Genomic DNA, 21,345 nt, shown 5'->3' on the forward strand with positions numbered 1-21,345 from the left:
GCTGTATCTACTAAATGTGGTTTCATTCAACTTTTAAGCATAGATGTTTACTTTAACTGGAGTCATGAACTTTTCTTCCTTCCCTCAAAACTTCTGCTTGATATCCATAAATATATGCTATTGGTCCTGTGAGTAGTGGGTAATGAATAACATGACTAAGGAGACATAGCATAATTACGTTGGATCTCTTTCGTGGCACAACAATGATGAGATACTAGATAATCTGGCAGTACTGTTTATGCCACATTTCGTGTTTCCTTTGATTTCTACCAAGGAGTGGGAAACATTTTTCTTTAGCAGAAAAGAACTGTATTTTAAATGTACAGCACTGAAAACATAGACATTTTCTTCAGTGTTTTAAAGGAAAAGACTTGTTTCCTAAGGGCTGATGTGTGAAATAGCAGCTGAAAATGAGTTCTTTGATAATTATAGATGAGTAAGCATTCTGGATACCATGCAAACTGCAATTGTTTGGTGAAGGAATTCTTATTTTAGTGTGAGGATTTATTTTTACATACCCAGGCTTCAAAGTCTAAGCCAAGGTTCTTTTGTAAAGTTTCAACATTTTATCCCTTTGGCAGTTGTATATGTACTATTTACTTTTTAGCTCAAATGGAAAGCAATTGCCTTTTGTTTCACAGTAAGAAAAAGCTGAAACTACTTGTGATACTGTTTTTTACTTTCAGTAAAAAATGCAGAATTTTTGCAGCAGGCTGCTTTAGAAGAATATGGACCAGAACTCCATGTTGCTTTGAGAAGCCGAAGAGATGAACTTCACTACTTAAGAAAACTTACTGAACTTCTTTTTCCATATATTTTGCCCCCAAAGTCAACAGAGTGCAGGTATAGAATTTATTTAGAATTGTATTTTTTAAGGTATCTCCGTATTATGTAGTACAGTAATTTTGGGAAATGAAAGAATGAACTCCAAAGTAATTCTCCTCATCCCTCCTTCTTATCCCTTTGTTTATGATTTTTTTGATTTGTCTTTAAAATAGCATGCTTACGATATTATTAAATCCTAAAATATTCCCAGTAGTATATAACAGCATTGGAAACTTCACTTAGAAAATTATGTAATCTAATACTGGTTTGGATTTTTATTTTCTTTTCTTTCCAGATCCCTGGCTCTTCTGATAAGAGAGATTCTACCTGGTTCTGTTTTCCTTCCCTCAATGGATTTCTTAGCTGATCCTGTAAGACTTTGGAGCACAAAAATAATGTTAATTTATTCAGTATTACTGTTTTCCTACTAAGTTTGTTGTGGGTAAAGCAAATGATGCAGAATGATTTTACTTGCTGTGCATTTTGACTGCATAAAAGATAAAGGAATCTTGTGGCCAATGATTTTGTTTCTTCATGTAATTGGTTTGAGTATTTAACTCACTGAACTGACTAAAATAACAGTATTGATGTGATCTCTTAAGAATGTATTTTTAATGAAGAACTGTTAAATGGGAGAATGCTGTGCTAGTGTAAACATCTTCAAATTGCTAATTGCTATTGCTATATTTAAACAAGGGCTCGAGTACTTGAACTCTAGTTATGTGGGTCTTTATAGCAGTCTAAGTGAAACAGCCTTTTTTGCAGCTATATTGAAATCAATACTTTTGTCCTTAATTCTGCCAATAAAAGGGCATTTATTTCCAAAGATGGAACACTCCATCTTTGATTTTGTTTATGCATGTATTTTAGTAGGCAAAATTGCAATACTTATGCAAGCATCACCTAGCTGCAAACAGAAAGTACTGTAGCTGTGGAAGTATTAGTTCATTAGATCTGTGCTTACAGTAAAAATACTCTGTAGAGCTTTCTTCCGCTGGTAAAGAATGTTTCTGTGCAGGTCTCTTCAGAAACTCCCTGACTTGTAAAATCTTGAAGAGACCACTGAAGGTCGATTCTCAAACATGTGCTTCCAGACTTTGCTTTTTAAAAAGTATTAAATATAGTCATAGGTTTAAACTTGGGCATAACATAGTATTGAAATGATTTTCATCTATTTTGTTGAGTTTCTTTAATATTAATTTTATATTGTGTTTTCCTGCAGGACACTGTCAACCATTTGCTGCTGATCTTCATTGATGATAGTCCAGTAAGTACTGACAAAGGAATAGCGATTTGTTCACCTGTTAAGGAAGCTTTCTTAACAATTGTAATTTTTTTTCTGCAGCCTGAGATAGCAACTGAGCCTACTTCTTCACTGGTTCCATTCCTTCAGAAATTTGCGGAGCCAAGAAATAAAAAACCATCTGTAAGCAAGGGCAACATTTATTTCCTTTCCTGTTTTGAATAAGTGTTTTGCTTTACCTGCTGTTTTTGTTCTACAACTCTTTATATTATTTATGGACTCTCTGAAAGTTTGAAAATTGGCTGACTGCATTTTTAACTTACTCAGGTACTGAAACTGGAGCTAAAGGAGATTAGAGATCAACAAGACCTTTTATTTCGGTTTATGAACTTCCTGAAACAGGAAGGGGCAGTACATGTGCTGCAGTTCTGCCTGACTGTTGGTAAGATTGCATACGTGTGCTCAAGTTGTTTGATTATCATTAAGCATTTGCAGGTTGAAGTGAATATTTAGTCTCAGAACTAGGCAGCATTATTTAGCAAAAGATTACCTTTCAGAATCTGTGTTCACTTACTTTAATGTGTCCCAATTCTTCTGTGCTAATCTTGGCAACATTGATGTTGATGTGGACTGTAGGGCTTAAGTGTATTTCTGTTTATTGATAAAAGTTACACACTTTAAAATAGAATATTCTTGTAAGAAAGAAAAATTCTGGCCACTGATACAAAGTACAACTGCCTTTTTTTTGATATGTGGTTACTAAAGTATTTCTAAAATGAGATGTTCAGCATTAAAAGCTTCTCATGTTCATTTAGCTGTAAAATTCTGATTTCTGTAAAGAACAGAAACATAACATTAAAGGTATTGAAATGTTTTATTCAGTAACCTGTACCTTGGTGGTGAGGCATATGTTTGGTTTTAGCATTGCACAGGTGTTGTTTGAAAAGCCTTCTACTTTCCAATGATAAGATTTGTGAAGCTTCTACAAATTTGAGTGGATTATTTCAGGTTTGTTGGACAACAAATAATTACTGGCTTACCAAAATGATGTTGCTTTTTGGTTTTGGTAAATAAGTATTTTCATATTTCGTAGGACATAATGGATGTGCCTTTTTATCCCAAGGACATATATATATTGGGAGGATGTGAAATTAATTTAGACACACTTAATCTCATAAAATACTGCAGAAATCATTAATCATTGCAGAAGAGAAATACAAATAATCTCTGTGCTTCTTGTGTGCCCTTAATCCTTTAGCAGGAAGTTTACTCTGTTACCCATGATCAGTCTTTTTCTGGGCAAACCTCAGCATTTTCTTCCTTGTAAACTTCTCTTACATTCTCATAGGTGGCAAATCTGTGCTTAGCTTATAAAACAAAAGAATGAGGTTTAGGGGCCTCCAGCTATGCTGTCCCAAATTGCCTATGGTAGGTGGTTTTTCACTTGATGGATACATTTTGGGTAAGAAGCACTTACTGAGGAAAATAATAAAAAAAATCGAGTAGAATTGCACAGTAATAAATATATTGAAATTATTACAATGGATTAGGTCTTAGGAATGAAATAGCAGAATAGGCAGATGGGCAGATGATTAGTATAAAGGGCTGTTGGACCTCTGTATATGTGTGCATTTAGCGTGAACTGGAAATTATGCTAAAAGAAAACATCAATTTGCAATTGGGTAATTTAGGAAGAAAAAAATCATTTTTCTGATTCATTTTTATGCTAGAATGACTTAATGGATTTATATTTGCTGTGATAAGGAATAATTTGGTTTAATTGCAATATATTTTTAGTAATTTTATTAACAAATCTGAATTATAGTTAATAAGAAGGCAGCTACCTTATTACCTAAGATTTTGAGCTCCTTGTGCTTCTGTTAACTTTGAAGTTTTACAAATTGCTCTGTCTGCTGGAAGATGAGTTGATATTTTAGGGTTCTTCAAGATGATATTTGTTCACCAAATTGATCAAGAAATGCTTTTTCTTTCCTTTACTTCCCAGAGGAATTCAATGACCGAATTTTGCGACCAGAACTATCAGATACCGAAAAGATGTCTCTTCATGAGGAAGTACAGAAAATTTACAAAACTTACTGTTTGGATGAAAGCATTGACAAAATTAGATTTGACCCTTTCATAGTGGAAGAAATTCAAAGAAGTAAGTTTAAATTTGAAAGGAATAATGTACACTGGAATTTAAGCAGCATTCTGTAGTAAAGTGAAGAAAAATTTAGCTAACTATCGTCAGTTTTAAAAATTGCTATCTCCTTGCTATATTGCACTTAATCCTTTTTTTGTCAGTTTATTTCTATTTTTTATTTGTAAAACTTATAGTACCTTGCAAAGTAATCACAAGCTCAGACCAGGAAAAAAAACCTATGAACTTTTATGTCTGTGTATATATATATATATATCCCTCTCTATTCATACTTGTAATTTTTTTTATAGTTGCTGAAGGTCCATATATGGATGTTGTGAAACTTCAAACTATGCGGTGTCTTTTTGAAGCTTATGAGCATGTACTTTCTCTGCTTGAGAATGTTTTTACTCCAATGTTCTGTCACAGTGATGAGGTAAGTGTGAAAGATTTGAAGAGTAGTCTTAAAAGCAAGATTGTGTTTTTTTAGGATAACGCTGTTTACAACAGTCATGCATATTTAGAACTCAAAAATATGGCTTCATTTTCCACTTCAGTTAGCATTCCAGAGCTGGGCCAATCTCAGTAGGAAAACTGAATTTATTCTGGTTCAGTGCAACATCACAGAACAATTTGTGTGATTATGGTCAGCTTGCCTATTACTTCTGTTCTTGTTTCCTAAATTTTGCAATGTTGTTGCATTGTAGGCTTTTCTTCAATTAATCCAGTGTTTTCTTTGATACCTTATTTGTCTCCTATAGTACTTCAGACACCTTTTAAGAGGAGCAGAGTCACCAACACGCAATTCAAAGTTTAACAGGTAGGTATGGTAGAGTTTTTAAGTGTTTTTCTTTGATTGTTAGTTAAAAGCATGAGAATATTAAACTATAGGAATTTTGCTACTGCCTAATATTAATTTGACTAAATTTTTACCGCAGCTTTTTTGTTTTTAAATGAACAAATTACATATTAAAGAAGCAAGCAATATTATACAAGATATCTCTTCCCTTTGAAGTGTTTTATATAAAGAATTTAAAATGTGATTTAGACCTCAACATTTGGGAAGAGGGAAGGGGAAAATAATTGTACAGTGAGAATAAGATAATGTAGAAATATAGTTGTGGTTTAATTGACTGTGTATATGTAATAGCTTTTTAGTGGTGCAAAGCTGGGTCTTCTGCGATTTCAGATGTTAAAGGGACAGGTACAGTGTACCCTGTGTCTAACCAACCTGTATGAGAATCTCTTCTTTTTTGTGACAAGGAGGATTTGCCATGTCTCCCAGGTGAAATGTGCTTTTTATCCCCCAACTCCATTGCAGAAATGTAGTGTCAGAAAGCTTGTTTCTGAGCTTGGGCTATGTACTTACAGACCTCCTTCAGGCTCCTTAGGGCCTATGGAGAAGAGCATCTCCTGTGGTGTGGATGGGTGATCTCCCACTTTGGGGTTTGGTTGATAAACCTTGAGGTCTTATGATTTCTTGTCTTTCATTTTATATTGAATGTCATAGACTGGCCCAACTGAATTGCTCTTATGGCCTAGCCAAAAGAAGGAAAACTTCAGTCTTTAATTTGGATGGGCTTTCTTTCTTGGTATGAAGTAAGATCTGTGGTATAATGGAAAATGCTAGTGTTTGTCATCTTAGATGGTAAACTCTTCTAGAGGAGTAACAGCAATTTATTTTACCTTTTGTGCTTTCAATAGAGATACACCTAGCAGCAGCTCCCTTGTTTTGCAGCCTACTGTGAGATGTATTACTGGGACATATCTTTCTTCCCTGCTCCTGTTCTTCAAAAATACATGGTTGTTCTCTTAATATATCTCCATTGGTGACATCCTTCATGTAGTCTCCGTAGTTCTTGTAGATCCAGGACTGGAGCTTTAGTGCAGTGTGTTCTCACGTTGGTGCTGGGAAGCTTCTGTTTCTCAGCAAAGAGGCGTGGAATGCAGCTAGACCAAACTGCATTTCTTTCCTACGTGGTACTCCACTAGGAATGGTGACCTTTGAAGCCAGATAAGGCCCAGAAAGCAAATATAACTATATGAACAGTAGAGAGTTCAATTCAGAATATAAGTATAAGCAAGAAGTAGACAAACTTAGTTTTAGAAATAATCAGAAATGATGATTCATTAAAGTATGCAGAACATACTGGTACAGCAGAACAGAAACTCATGTACTTAGAAGAACTCCTTGATAAAGAAGGAAGATGGGCCAAGATCTGGGTATCCTTGCAAAATCATCAGAAACCTCTGCCAGATACACTAAGAAGTCAGCCAAAGTAAGAAAGTTCACAAAGTTCAAGATGAGTATGCAGAGTGGGCAGGGGTATTCCGATGGATGAAGGCCGGATCTCCCATCCCAGATTCTCCCCAAATTGAAGACCACACCTCTAACTCCGCCTAAACTCCACCTGTTATGAATATTGATAATGTATGTTGCAATTCTATGAATATGTATGCAGAAGTGTTGTAATCACTTGTAAAAATCATATATAAACCTGTTCCTTTACTGATAAGGCGGAGCAGTTTTTCCAGGATGACCTGACTGTTCCCCGGGCATTCCGGAGGCCCGCGAAATAAAGTACCTCCTGCTTAAAGGCTACAGACTCTGTCTCTAAGCAGTTTCCTTTGTTCGTGCCTTTTTGAGGGCAAAATCTTGGCATCACCTTAAAACACACTTCACCTTCTGTTGAAAATGGCTACAGGGTTTCATCTAGATATTTAAAGCTACTTTCTGGTTTCTTTCCCAAAATTATTCATGTCAGGGGTTGGAAGTATCCCATCATAGACTTCTTAAATCTAGGTAAAGTATGAAAACATTTAGGTCGCTTCCTTGGTGCTTTGCTTTTAAAAATAGAACGGGTGAAATTATAGGCAGTCTCTACCTGGAGTTTTTGAAATACCTCTCTGGCTACAAAATAAGCAAATTTTATTTGGGGACTGTTACAGCATTAGCGAAAATGTGTCTGGTTTACATTTTGGAACAATGAGAATGCCCTCAGTATGTATGCTGATTTATGATACTAGATTATATTCCTGAAGTGGTACTTCAGTGATTATTTCCATGAAACACAGATCCTATCTGCAAGTAGTTTGCCTGTTGCTTTGGAGTTTCCCTCTGCAGAATTTGGTACAGTCACTGCCAACGAGGGGGAAATTCTGTAATAACATAATAACATTCCATACTCATGGAATTATTCCAGATGTTATTCCATACACTTTGTCTTGCCTTCTCTTCCCTTTTCTGTTATTATTTCCACTTGAAAGAAGTCACATGCAAAGAGATGAGGTTTTTTTCCCGTATCTTTGATGCTTTGGTATGGGTACTGTGTGTATATTGCACAGATACTGCTGGTTGAAAAATCAAGTCAAGGAGTAGGTATGAAATCCCAGTGGAATGTGCATGTGAGTAATGTATTGAAACATTTCACTTATTGTAAGACAAGAAAATTACAGAGTTTCTAGAAAATACTGGTGGGAAGGTAGGAAGAAGTGACTGTAATTTTTTGTTTGAATCATTTCTTTGAACTGTACAAAATAATCATAGCTTTTTGCATACAGATAGGACAAATAATGTGTGCTATGAAAACTGCTAAGGCAATAGGTGGGAAATCTCAAGCGTTTCTGGAATGTAAAGAACTCACATTGAGGATATTCTGACAACTTGATAACTAGCTGTGGTTGTCAACAGTTTTAAGTCCATAACGATGTTTTCTACCTAATGTTTAATGTGTGTGGCCAGTGATAACTGGTGCTCTAAGGTCCAGTTCTGTTGCCTTAATTTGGATAGAGTGAGAGAGACGACAAGTATTCCCTCTCCTCCTCTCATGGTTATGTATTTATAATATATTACTACATTACTTAAAGGTATTCTGGGTTGGAAGTCTAACGAAAAAAGAAAAGCTGTCATGTAATATAAGCACACAGATTTCTGGACAGCTGTACATCTGTCTTGATTTTCTACATGCCGTGACCACAAATAGAAATAGATGCATGCTGATTTCTCATCATTGGGATAGCAATGAAATTAATGTTTTTGAAGTTAAAGGTCCAAGTAGAAAAGATACTAACAATTTCAGGGAGTGGTTAGGAGTAAAAACCCGTGGATTTAAGTCTGTGAACAGTTCTGTGCAGTGTAATAGTCACCATAATTTCTAACTTGGTAGGTTATGTTTCCAGTTTTGCAGTTAACATGGCTAAAGACAGTGTAAGATGTCTTACGATCAGACCCTTCTGCAAAACAAAATCTAAAATTTTAGTATTTTAATCCCTTATCAGTTTGTCCAGAGTTCAGTAGCTCTGAGAATTTAACACTGTCACCAAACATAGGATTTTATGTAGAATGTTACCAGGTTATGTAGAATGTCAAAAATACATGACAATTTGTAAAATCTGTGGAATAAAAATTGAAAAAAGATATTTTAATTTTTAATAGTGGCTTTTACTATATCTAATACAAAGGGGGGGTATGAGGTGTGTATTACTACATAAAATAAATCCACGGCCTTTTCATTGTATTGCCCAAATTAACTAGATTCCTACGTGACTTCTGAACATAGGTTATAGAAAAAATTAGCTGCCTGTTTGGCATTACAGATAGCTGAAATAATGAAAGTTGTTATCTGTAAATTGTCGTTTGCTTCTGTGAATGTCAGTGAAGACCTGAAAGTTTTAGTAACTGAGGTTTTAAATTCAAAGGCCAAGATTGTAGTGATGAAATGTACAGGTACTGTTCACATTTCACTTTCTTGGGATTTTAGGTCAGAAACTCCTAATTGTATCACCTTTTTTGCTAATCCATGGTGATGGTCAAAGCCAGTTCAGTTTTGCTGGGATAGGTATCTCAAATTTGGTTTGGGTTTTGTTTTTTTTTTTTTTTTTGGTGGACTTGGTTTTTGATTTTAACATTATTTTCTGCTGGGCTCTGGAGGTAATTTATGTGCCTGTTGTTGCAGAAGTAGCCTGAGTTTGGATGACTTACGGTAAGTCTATCTAACACTCAATTAATGTGCGTTAGTTACACTGCATCTCTTGTGACTTCATCACACAGCCTTTATAACAGTAGTTAACTGTCCATTTTATATGTAAAAAACATGTGAATGTCTTCTTTAGACTAAAGTGCATTTCTCCTCACAAAAAGCTTTACTCCCCATGTCCTCTTCACAAGTGTTTAGAAATTGCTTAATTACTAATTTCACGAGTTTACAATACATTAACATTGTTTGCTGTTAACAGTTTATCTGTTGTCATTTGTTGTGAAATATATTTGAAGCTTTTTTTTTTTGGCCTGTGACTGCTGATTGCCCCAAAATTTCCTTTACTCCATGTCATATTTCCAGATCCTGTTTGAGATTTTATCCACTTAAGTGCTTGTTTTGTCTTGCACAGCTGTATTCAGGGTGATCATTGTCTAACATCGCATGCATATATAACCATTTTATTATTATTATCAAGCACTCAAAAACAACAGTTCCCCAAATTAGTTCTCTCTGCAGCTTCTCTTGTGACTGTTACAGGTTTGATGACAATATATGCTATTTTTTATAATTGGCTGTAGGTAGACTGTGACCACTTATTAATGCCTTAATAGCTGTTCAGTGGTTTGTTTTCTCATTATTTGTGCCTCTTCAAATACATGCTATCCAAGCTTCTTTATGGACTTTTCCTTGGAATTTATCAGAGCATCAGTATGGCATAAATTTCCCTCGATACTAGTATGAGTATCTTTCAACTTCATTTTTCAGGTTAGGAATCAAGGTAATTAGATGCTTTTATATTTTATGTCCCAGTTCAGTGTGTTGAGTTATAACTTGCTAGATTGTTGAGCAATAAGGAGTACTTCAGATGTAAATGCAGCTCATTGATTTTTCAAGTGTGGCAATATGTGCTCAGCATTTCTCCTCATTGGGTGTAGGGGTTTTAGTCAGCCAGAAAGAAATGGTACTCTGATTTCACATGCATATTAATATCTAACCCATCTGGTATATACAACTGGTCTGATACTTCTTGACCCAAAGAGGCTCCCAACAGCATACTTCGTCTGTGTAGCCCTGGCTCATCACTTGCCAAGATCTGTTCGGTGCATTGAATGAGGCAGGTATCCTGTGGGAAAACAGTTTGGCAACTATCCATGATTAAAGAATGCCAGAGTGCTTAGTGGCAGTACTGCAATCTTTGGTCTGCATTTCCCAGTTATAGAGTGAACAATAATTTTAATTTTTTTTAATGTTAGGTATGTGTGACTCCTGAAAAGTTTTAAAAAAAAAAATATTCCAATGTTTTGTTGTCATATTCCAACATTCATCAGGAATATTGGAACCTTTAGGCTCTCTGCAGAGGGCCCTGCCAAGAAAGCAAACTATAGAATGACCATCTAATAATGCTATTACGTGGATTAGCTCCAGAGGGAGTGGGATGCTCTTTCCAGCGAGTTTTGTACATATATATATTTGTTGACAGTAGCAGAGTTGACAGGTCTTAAAAATTCTAATCTCTATTCTAAACTAGCTACCTGCTGTTCTCTTTGGTCCCTCATGTCTTGAGCCTGCCCCATCCTAGTCCCATCTCTTTCCTCCTACCTAGTATCAGGTTCTTTCTCCTGTTTCTGCTTAGCCAGTGAATATATTAGATTTTCATTGTGATACCTGGTTTTAGTATATATTTTTTTTTCTTGCTCCTTTTCTTCAGAATGTTAGTCATCCTGCTGTCTGTCCATATCCAACATCCACAGATTTTTTGCCATGTTCATCTAATGTGGTTTGTGCTCTGTGTGCTTGGTCAAGGACTTTTACCACACCAGTCCTATGTTCTCTTCGTATATGGAGAATGTCCGTGTATCCTCTAACTCACCAGTGTTTGTTCTGAGTTTATCTCTTCCTGTGAAGGGAATCCCATCCTAGTTTGTCACTTTATACTTGTCCAGTTCAGTGATTGCTCTTTATTCACTTGGTGTAATCTTTGGGCTTAGCGCTGGGGCTGAAGTGTTGGTTTCCTAGCTGTCAGGGTGAGTCCTGGCTCTATACAGGAGCAGTCACAGGTGTATGCTGCCTTCAGCTGGAGCATGATCAGTGTGGGAAAACTGCTTTGAGCCTGAAGTACTCCTATCAAATCACAGAGCTTGTGCAAATTAATGTGTTTGCTGAAGCTCTTGAGAATTGCACAGGTTTTCACAGGAATGATGAAAACTTCCTTTAAGAGTCAACACAGAGATCTGAATTATTAACCTTCCAGAAAAACTAGTTTTGTCTGATTGAGATTTGTGTTTTCTAACCCAGTGTTGAAGCACTTGAACAAGAGTCAAGTAGAAACATGAAACGGTTCAGTTCAGCACAGTAATGTGTAGTACAGGGTGTTTAAAAATTGAGTAAAATTGTTCAAGCATGGATTTAGACTACAAGCAGCCAAGCAACCTTATCTTTGCGTAGCAGAGATAAGTAAGATAGATGGTTCCAGTCTGCTTTGGAGCTGATGATAATATGAGATAGAAAAAGCAAAAGATTTGGAAATTACGCTATTTTAGTCAAGTATGCAGTCTGTGTAAAATTATAAACAGGAAGATCATTAGTAACACACATGTATGTTTGGAGTCAGCAGTTGATCTTGTCTGCATGGTTTTATGGGCAGTGAAGATTTTTTTATCTGCTGATCACTGCTGTTCTGTTTGTACTACTGTTCAGTAGTCAGTAATTTTTTGTTTTAAAGGAAAAAGAAACAGGATGGTTTTTTGTCCTCCAAAGTACCAATTGTCTTTTAATATTGGTCTATGCATTTCTTTTGAATCTTTGATTCTGCAGTTCACTGCGTCAATTTTTAACTTGACTGTCAACTGCATATATTGAATCACCCTAAGTAACCGCAGGCTGATTCCATATTCAACAGAAACTTTTTTCTTTCCAGAATTACTGGTATTTCTACGCAAGAAATAATCTTTGGTGTCAGGACTTGTGTAAGGCATAAGAATGCTACAAAATCTGTTCTCTCCGTAAGGAGTGTGCTTCCTACCCAAGTACCTTTCTTTTTCCGTACTTTGTTTGTTGCTTTTTGGATGCTTTGTCATAAGTGGCAAGACTTTAAAAGGTCTTCATCTTTCAGTCAGACTGTCTCTTCAAGCCAAGATTCTTCAGTTGCATCTGTTTTCTCTCATGCTCAGTCTTGCTCCTTGAACATTCCTTTTGTCTGTCCTTACTGCTTAAAAATTGAGATCTATCTTGAATGATACCTGTTTGTAAAATTCCATTAAGAAAATTCATCTAACTGCAGCATTTAAAGTACTTGGCAGGAGTGGATAAATATTTAAATATGAGTACATGGAAATGGACAAAGTCAATGACCTTCTCGATGTGCATGCGTGTAGCAATACCACAGTTTCTGCTGTCAAAACAAAGTTGTTTTACCTAGCTAATTGTTTATTCTGTGTCCTGAATTACTAGGATACTAGTCCAAGAGTTTTCTTGTGGTTAAACATACAGAAATCCCGTCTCTCTTAAAAGTGTAATCCAGAAATTTTGCTGATTGATCAGAGAATAGAACTATAAATAAATAAATTTTAACCTAAGTGGAACTGTAAATATATTGGCTACTTGTTTATAGAGTTGATTGTCTTATCTGCAAATGGTGTGCAATGGCCTACTGAGCAGCTGTGTAATAATATGCCTTGTGTTGTGAACTGTGGCTTATATGATCCTAGGACCGCACAGAAGAGAGGAGAATCATTTGGAATCAGCAAAATAGGGAACAAAATAAAAGGTGTATTCAAGAGTTCTGCAATGGAAGGAGCTATGTTGCCGAACTATAACTTAAACGAAGGAGAAGATGACTTTGTGAGTGAAAGCGTCTTTGTTGATTTGGAGTGGTTTGGTTTTTTTCCTTTTTTATTTGAAAATTTAAAGTTTCTGCCATCCTCACTACAAAGTTTTCATGTGCTGGCTTCTGATTAAGTTCCTTTGTATTCCCCATATTCATTCAAAGGCAAGGCCACATCCCCAGTTAGTGTACCTCTGAGCTTATTGCCTTAGTACATAGAATTATTAAAAGCAGCAGTCAGACATTTTTGTAGGCAATGAATTTTTCTCTAAAAACTTACCATGCCTTATTACCTAGATTTATAAAATGGCATGTGTAGGATTGCATACATGGCTCTTCTGAAGTTTGCTACAAGACCTTAAAACCATAAAGTAGTGGAGAAATTGCTGTCAAGTTAATCTGTGCAGCCTTTTCTCTAAAGGACAGGAGCCAGCAGTCCTTTCTCATTTGTCTTGGGTGTCTCCCTCAATGCTTTTCTTCCATGTAAACAGCCATGAGTAGAGCCAGTGGTAGAATTTATTGCATGGAACATTGTTATCTGAAGCACGATTGGGGGACAAATGGAAAATTTTAAAAGGCAAGAGGAAGGAATTGGTCAGAAGCTGTAGGTAGCCACATATTTTTTAGAGTGTCTGTCAGTTCAATCTTTTGAGCTATTCCTAACAACCAAAACATTTAAGTGTTTGTCACCTTGATAAACTGCTAGCTTATTTCCCATGCTTATTAACCTGAAGGTAAAAATGTAAATGTGAGTTTGTATTATTCACCTGGTTCAGAATTGTTTTCAGAAGAAGGTGAGAGCACTCAGCAACTTAGAACTCTAGACAGATTTGGTTTTTTTTCTTCCAGCTGTCTCTCCTTTAGTACTTCTGTGTCCCACTCCCTCTTCCTGAAGTATCATCTATGGAACTTGATAGCGCTGTAAAAATTTTCTGATCTCACCAAAAGTTGCTAATTTCAAATTAATTTGCAGCAGATCTAAACCCAGAAATTAATCTACATGGGAACTCCATTAATGAAATGATTTTTTGTTCTTTTATTACTTAGTGACACATACTTGAAACTTGATTTATGTTTCATTACCTTATAGAATTTTTGGAGAGGTCGCTTGTACCAGTTAAAATCTTTGTGTTTAAAAGAGAAATCTTTGTGTTCAAAATAGAGATCTTTGTGTTTAAATCTTTACAGATTGAAGAAGGCGTTATGGTAATGGAAGATGATTCTCCTGAGGAGGCTGTTACTACCCCAAATACACCCCGCAACCTTGCTGCATGGAAAATTAGCATCCCATATGTAGATTTTTTTGATGATCCCTCCCTGGAAAGAAAAGACAGAAAGGAGAGAATTCCTGTATTCTGCATTGATGTAGAGAGAAATGATAGAAGGGCAGGTAGGCAATGTTGTGGAAAAACAGTGTCATTTAAAAGTGAACTCAAAATTATTATAGCATGCTCTCTTCTGATAGCTCTTGCAGTGTGTTTTGCATATGTGTTCTGATTTCGAAATAATGGCTTAAAGGTTCTGAGGAAATGTGTTTGAAAAATAAATGATCACATTTCGTTTTTGCAAGTTGAGAACTGATTCCTCAGCATGAATCAGTTCTATTTAGACTCTGTGCCAGAGTTCGAGATGTTCTCTTCCCAAAAATATTTATCCTACAATTAACATTAACAGGCACCTGGCTTATTTTTCTTTCACCTACTCTGAACTTTGGAATAATAAGAAATAAATAACTTTTTATATAACCTTAAAATATAGTTCTTAGAAAATTAAAATGTTTTGCTTATTAGGAACTGTCCTGGCTTGCAGTTAGTTTATCAGTATCTAGACAGCAATATATCTGTATGAAGTGAGGGAAAACAGCATCATCCAGAGGCTGCATGGATTTGTGTTAGTGAGACTAATAATAAGCACAATAAGCAGAAAGTATTTAAGAGTTATTTAGTGATATCTTCCAGGATTAAGAATGATCAACATTCAAGCTGATGATACAGAGGACTGTATTCAACAAGTACTATTTCTGTAAATAATTTGGTTAAAAGTTTGAAAATAGATCTAACATAGCATCCCACATAAATTTTGAAGTTATGGAGCACTTAGTTGTTTAGATTTTAGGGATCCCCTAAATGATGTGATAGTTGCCTTGTTATTACCATATCTGTCTACTGTATCTGTCTAGTTATGCATTTCAGTTTAACACTAAAAGTATCTTAAAGTTTGTTACTACAATATAGGGGACTAAGGTCACTGAGATTTTTCCTGTCATAATCCATCATACGTTTCCTGTTGCTAATTTGTCTTTCTGGTGGCATAAAACCCGGTTTTTAACTTTTTTTTCCCCAGTTGGACATGAACCTGAACACTGGTCTGTCTACAGGAGGTATCTAGAATTTTATGTGCTTGAATCGAAGCTTACAGAATTTCATGGTATGTTCTCCATCATCTGGAAAGCCACTTTTCCCCTGCTGTGATTATCATTCATTACGATTATCATGTGTTACAATGAAACCAGTGTTTACTGCATTACAAGAATAGTTTATCTCTGTTAGGTACGTTTCCTGATGCTCAGCTTCCCTCAAAGCGAATCATTGGCCCCAAGAACTATGAGTTCTTAAAATCCAAGAGAGAGGAGTTTCAGGAATATCTGCAGGTATCAAAAAAACATTTGGAGTAAAGAATATTCTGAAACTAATGATACAAAACTAGTAAAAGAATATCTGCTTCTTTGGTTTGTTTCCAAAAACTTGAGTTACAGAGTTTGTCCAAGGGTTCAGTTGGGCAAATAAAACTTGTTGAAGTGACTGAAACAGAAATCTATTGCAAATGACAATATCTATGGCAATATAATGCTCTTTGAATATATTTTTGCTATAGAGAAACTGATTTTTAGAGACTAAAGTACTTCTTTATTTCCTTCTGTCTCAAAGAAACTTCTGCAACATCCAGAACTAAGTAACAGCCAGCTTTTAGCTGATTTCCTGTCCCCTAATGGAGGAGAGACTCAGTTTCTTGATAAAATGTTGCCCGATGTGAATCTTGGTATGTAATATACTATTTGTTTATGCTGACAAATAGTAATACTGTGGATGCTGTGATTGAGTTCTGTGATTCTCTGAATGATAGTAGTAATGAATAGATAATTCGTGTGGATGTGAAAAATAAGAACTCTGCTCCTTCACAGCCCCTAAAATTACAGCTCAGCAAGGAAGATATGCTGATACCTCTTTCTTGAAGAAAAAAGACCTTTTTGAAATTATGAAGAAAGGTATTTGTGGTTGCTTTTGAATTTTTGCGTCAGCAAGCAAGATGATAAGATTTCTATTAATAAATTTCATCATTCAAGAAGATTTATGGTATTGTCACAAGTCAAATCTGCATGAGTCAGTCATTGTTTACAGATGAGATGGTATAAAGAATTTTAATATAAAACTGTCTTTGGGTTTTAGTTGATTAAAATCTGTTTATTTGATTCTGAAAGCTACAATATTTGATATTTCTAGTATTAGCTAGTGTTAAGATCTTTTTTAACATGAGCTAATTAATAGATTTCAGGCAATGGTGTGTGTATGATATAGGTAGGTCAAATGGAAATTGAGAAGTTGAGAAATTTGTGATGTCTAATGTAAGAGTTTATAATAAATGGAAAAAGTAGACTGCAGTGTGACTTTACAGCTCGGCTGCAGTGTAGCTGTCTCAGAATAGTGGGCCTGAGCTGGTGAGGTCAACCTCATGTCTTGTACCACTTGTGGTTCTGGCACTGGTGTGGTACCAAAAGCCATGTCTGAACTGTCACTGCATTTCTGCATCTCCTAGTCCTGTTGTGAACCTGCTGGGGCTTAACGTGCTTTATGAGTTGTTGAATGAGATTTTACTTTTCATCATCCAGTTGAAAGGTTTTGGTTTTGTTTCAGACCTCTCTTCTAGATCCAACCATACATTGTTTAAAAAAAGCTTATAATTATGGTGTTTACTGTAATGCATTTCCTGCCTGACACTGTGCTTCACTTCCATAAACAGCACTGTAACAAGTCTTGACATTTCAATAGGGCTTTTTATGAGGATGAGAGTGTTTATTATTATCTAATCATTTTACATACCTTCCGATGTAAATTTCGAATTTAATGACATGTAGATAAGAAAAGTATTACAGTAAATGTAATGCTTAAAATAAAACTAGTCCTGGACACTTTCATTTTTCAGTATTCCAAGTTACTGTGCCATATCCTGATAGCCTTATCAGGACAGAAGAGCTGATTTTTAAGGCCACAGCTCTAACCTGTCCAATTTATAAAATTTTACTCTGAAGGGTTTTTGAGGCTGGATCTCCCCAGAATCCCTCCAGATTAGCTGATCTTTTCATGGAAAGAGGAGAATCTTGGTTATCTTGATTTCTTCTATGATGAGTGTTTATGATTCTATGAAGAACTTAAGGACAGGGAATTTTACCTGTACTGGTGTTGTAGTAGTACTGCTGTTATGCTGCTATTTTTATATATACCATATATATATATATATATATATATATATATATATATATATATGCATGTTTATAAATATGTTTAAACCTCTAAAAAAATTAAAAGGTAGACTTACAATACTTTATTGTGAGAGCTTTTTTTAAGTACTCAGATAATAATCTGTATATTTTTAATATTTTAAGTATCTTTTCTTGAAGAATACTAAGCAGTAAGTTACAAGATGGTTATGTGCAAGACTATTTTCTTAGCTTTTTGTGCCAAATAAAAAAAAAATCCGATTTTAAAAAATTATTGTGTTTTTAAGTAATGACTAGACAGTAAGTACTTAAAATGTAGCAGAGAAAAAGGTCTTTCAAATCGGACAGTGATAACAAAGTTTTTGTTTATTTCTAATTATAGGTAAAATCATAAAATCTGTTCCAGGAAAACTCATGAAAGAGGTGAGTAATTCTTTCAGGTTGCCAACATAATAATAACTACAATAACTTCAGTAACTAATTTTATAAGATTACTAACTTACAGGCTATTCAACACTTTGTTTGAAAATGCTTTTGTTGTTTAGTTTTCATTTTCCTATAATTATTCAAGTGACAGGTCACTCATATCTTTTTTTTTTCAGAAAGGTCAGCATTTGGAGCCATTCATCATGAATTTTATCAACTCCTGTGAATCTCCCAAGCCTAAACCAAGTAGGCCTGAACTTACCATTTTGAGTCCCACTTCTGAAAATAACAAGAAGGTATAGTAAGTCATGTTCCTTTCCCACTTCATAGGAGTGGGGAAGACTGACCCTCCCATGAAAATGGAAAGAATAAACAAAAAAACCTCTCATAAATATAAAAATTTACCTATTTTGTGTTACCATTTCATACAAGAGAGAGAATAGTAGCGGAGAGATCTTTTGTCATCTTCTGATGTGTAAATACCTTTGAATGGTTTTTGAGGGTTGTGGGCGAGTTTTGTTGTTTTGTTGTTGCTGTTATTTTTTACATCTTGGTGTATTTGGAGATGAGGAGACAAAGTAGAGAGCCTGGGAAGTACAGAGAGGAGAAGAAGGGGGGAAAACAAAGGTGTAAAACAGGGAATGTTTTAGTGACTTCAGGAAGCTGCTTTTTCAAAGTGAAGAGCTTGAGTGTTTGATGAAAATGTGACTTGTCGAAGTGCTACAAGCCAAATTGTCAAGATACCTGTTTATCTGCCTTCAAAGTGTTCATCCTTGTCTGACATTCATAATAGTTTAACTGTATCACTTCGCACATAGTTACTTTTTCTAACATTTGCACAGTGAAAGTTTAGCACTTCCAGTTTTAATCTTTTACTTGTCTGCAGGTAAAGATAGTTCCTTTCTTTGTTTTCCTGTATTTGTAGTTAGAGCCTGGTAAAATGTAATGTAAAGATTTCTGCTAGCTTCAGGGGCTTTAGAAAGATGCTGGTCTTCATATTTCTGTGTTGGACTGCATTAGAGTGATCATGTATTTGTGGAATTTAGAGAGGAATATTGTTTCTGGTCTCAGATTTCAAAGACCCAAACTCAGTGCTACAGAGCTGTTGTGGTTCAGGACAAAATACGGAATGTACATACACTTCACCATGTGAGAGGTTCTAAAGGAAAGCTCAGTAGTATGTGCTTTCCTGCTGTCTCATTTGCTTGGGAAGAGGAGCTGGATTACATATGTGACTGGACTACACAGGTCCCAGTCTCTTTTTCCAAGTAACAAGGGATAGGAAGAGAGGAAATGGCCTTATGTTGTTCCTGGGAAGGTTTAGTTTTGACATCAGGAAAAAATCTCATACTGGAAAGGGTTGTCAAGCATTGGAACAGGCTACCCAGGGAAGTGATGGAGTCACCATCCCTAGGGGTATGTAAAAGATGTGTAGATGTGGCCCATAGTTTAGTCTTGGGCTTGGCAGTGTTGGGTTAACGGTTGGACTTAGAGGTCTTTTTCAACCTAAATATTTCTATGACTAAGTGTCAGCTGGGACACTTCATTTTGCAAAGTGATAAGTGGGAGATGTATGATAGTCTGAAGTCTAATGCATAGCGTGAGAGGACAGGGGATAAAGATCAGGGTGGATTTTCTTTCCCTCTCTTCTCTACTGCAAAAACTAAGAGGCACTAAATGAAGGTGGTAGGAGTTGTGTTCAAAACAAAAAGTGGTAGCTCTTGCGATGGTTAGTAAATTTGTGGAACTCTTTGCCAAAAGATTTTGTGAATACTTGAAGGTTAAACAACTATGAAGTGAGACAGGACAAATTTGCAAAAAGGGAATGTGTTCAGGGTGAATACCTATAGAGAGACTGAATCCAGCTCTTGAACTTTTTTTTTTAGTTGAAAACAATTGGAGACTGGAAGAATTTGGTGAAAAGTACTGTCTAGGATGATTGTTCCCAGGATCCATTTATGGTTCTTGGTAGCGATGGGCTGTTGAAAAAATGGACCTTTTGATCTCCTTCACTATGGACATTTTTATAGTGTTATGACACTTACAGAATTTACAGCCACAAAATGTTTATACTGATTAAGTTTAATAGCAGTTAAATCTATTAATTTGTTTGGGTTTCATCTTCTGAACATGAAGGCTGAATTACTACAGCCAATATTTAGCGTTAGCTTACATGTGCATATACACAAAATTAGTATCCTTCATTTCAAGTTCTTTCTTACCTTGGACACTATTTCCAAGGTTAAGATATTTTGCTATTGCTCTCTATTCAGAGGGGTATAAATGTATCAGCAGTCTTAAAAATCAGATGTAGAGTCTTTGACTTGTGCTGGAAACAGAGTACATGCATAAATAATTCAAATGTTATTTATAAAACAGCTGACAGCACACTACAGCAGAGGATGAACAATCAGATGATTTTTTTATTGTGATCTGACAAGAACTGTGGAAGTTAGCAGTTTTAATACGTTTAACATACTTAAATACCTGAGCTACCAGCTTTGCATTCTGAAGCATTGCTCAGTTACTGTAAACACATTCTTTGAAGTGTCAGCGTGTTATTCTTGTAAAAGAACATGTGTACGGAAATTCAGGCTCTGAAATGAGATTTTCCCAATGCTTTTCAACCATGGTGATCCCAGGAAAGCAAAGAGCTGTCTGTACTTTGGCTTTTCTTTTGGAATACTGAAGTTTCCTTAAGCAAAACATAGATCTTTACTGCCTTCTATTTTCCTGTGTCATTTTCAGAAATATCATTGTGGGATAAACCTCCATATCACTGCTGACCAAGTGGCCATGTATGCAGTTCATTGGAGACACAAGTTTGTAGAATCTGAGGCCAAGTTGTTGCTGGCACTGCCGCTTAGCCTGTAGCAGATGCTCTTGTCACAGGATATGAGTTTCTTTGCACAGAGCAAAAAAGATGAGGCTAGCCCCAGCTCTCCATTCCTTCTCACCATCTGTGGTGAGAGCAAGTTCACTGTTTTTCTAAGCACCTTTATTCTAGTTAGCTCTTTCATGAATAATTGGTTCTGCATATGTTTTTTAAAATTTTTTTTCTTTCCCAGAAGAAATCTGTTTTGTTTTGGGGAGCCATTTGCTGTAAATGGATGAAAACTTTCACACTTCAGTGTATCTCCTGCAGAGCTGTGATTATTATTTAATGATGGGCACTCAAGACACTTTGCCTTGGGGGAGGCTGCAAGACAGTTCTGTGATCAGATACTGAATATCTGCTCAAATTATGCTACTAATTTTGACCAGCAGAGGCGAGTATGCATGAGGTATTCATGTGCCGACTACTTTCTCATTAATTTGCCATCTATCAGTTCAGCCAGGGCGCACACACTCACACAATTAGTGGTAATTATTAGAGATCTGATAAACCAGATTGTGCTGGGTTATGGTCTCTGC

General features: G+C 35.8%; 1 protein-coding gene across 4 annotated transcripts in view; it reads left to right on the forward strand.

The window, feature by feature from the left end:
* Positions 1 to 21,345, forward strand: part of SNX14 (sorting nexin 14) — a 51,481-nt gene that overhangs the window by 18,457 nt on the left and 11,679 nt on the right. For 2 of the 4 annotated variants that reach the window (XM_027695935.1, XM_027695946.1), the window contains exons 8-23: positions 687 to 843; positions 1,121 to 1,196; positions 2,048 to 2,092; positions 2,171 to 2,251; positions 2,396 to 2,510; positions 4,074 to 4,229; positions 4,520 to 4,644; positions 4,970 to 5,028; positions 9,164 to 9,190; positions 12,895 to 13,027; positions 14,199 to 14,400; positions 15,354 to 15,437; positions 15,560 to 15,660; positions 15,938 to 16,049; positions 17,888 to 17,928; positions 18,108 to 18,227. In XM_027695935.1, the coding sequence (XP_027551736.1) occupies positions 687 to 843; positions 1,121 to 1,196; positions 2,048 to 2,092; positions 2,171 to 2,251; positions 2,396 to 2,510; positions 4,074 to 4,229; positions 4,520 to 4,644; positions 4,970 to 5,028; positions 9,164 to 9,190; positions 12,895 to 13,027; positions 14,199 to 14,400; positions 15,354 to 15,437; positions 15,560 to 15,660; positions 15,938 to 16,049; positions 17,888 to 17,928; positions 18,108 to 18,227 (1,634 nt within the window). The remainder of the gene's footprint in view (positions 1 to 686; positions 844 to 1,120; positions 1,197 to 2,047; positions 2,093 to 2,170; positions 2,252 to 2,395; positions 2,511 to 4,073; positions 4,230 to 4,519; positions 4,645 to 4,969; positions 5,029 to 9,163; positions 9,191 to 12,894; positions 13,028 to 14,198; positions 14,401 to 15,353; positions 15,438 to 15,559; positions 15,661 to 15,937; positions 16,050 to 17,887; positions 17,929 to 18,107; positions 18,228 to 21,345) is intronic. The other 2 variants (XM_027695953.1, XM_027695959.1) reach the window with 1 other exon arrangement.

This window comes from Neopelma chrysocephalum, unplaced genomic scaffold (assembly GCF_003984885.1).
Source record: "Neopelma chrysocephalum unplaced genomic scaffold, ASM398488v2 Primary Assembly neopelma1_23b, whole genome shotgun sequence".
Taxonomy (NCBI): Eukaryota; Metazoa; Chordata; class Aves; order Passeriformes; family Pipridae; genus Neopelma; species Neopelma chrysocephalum.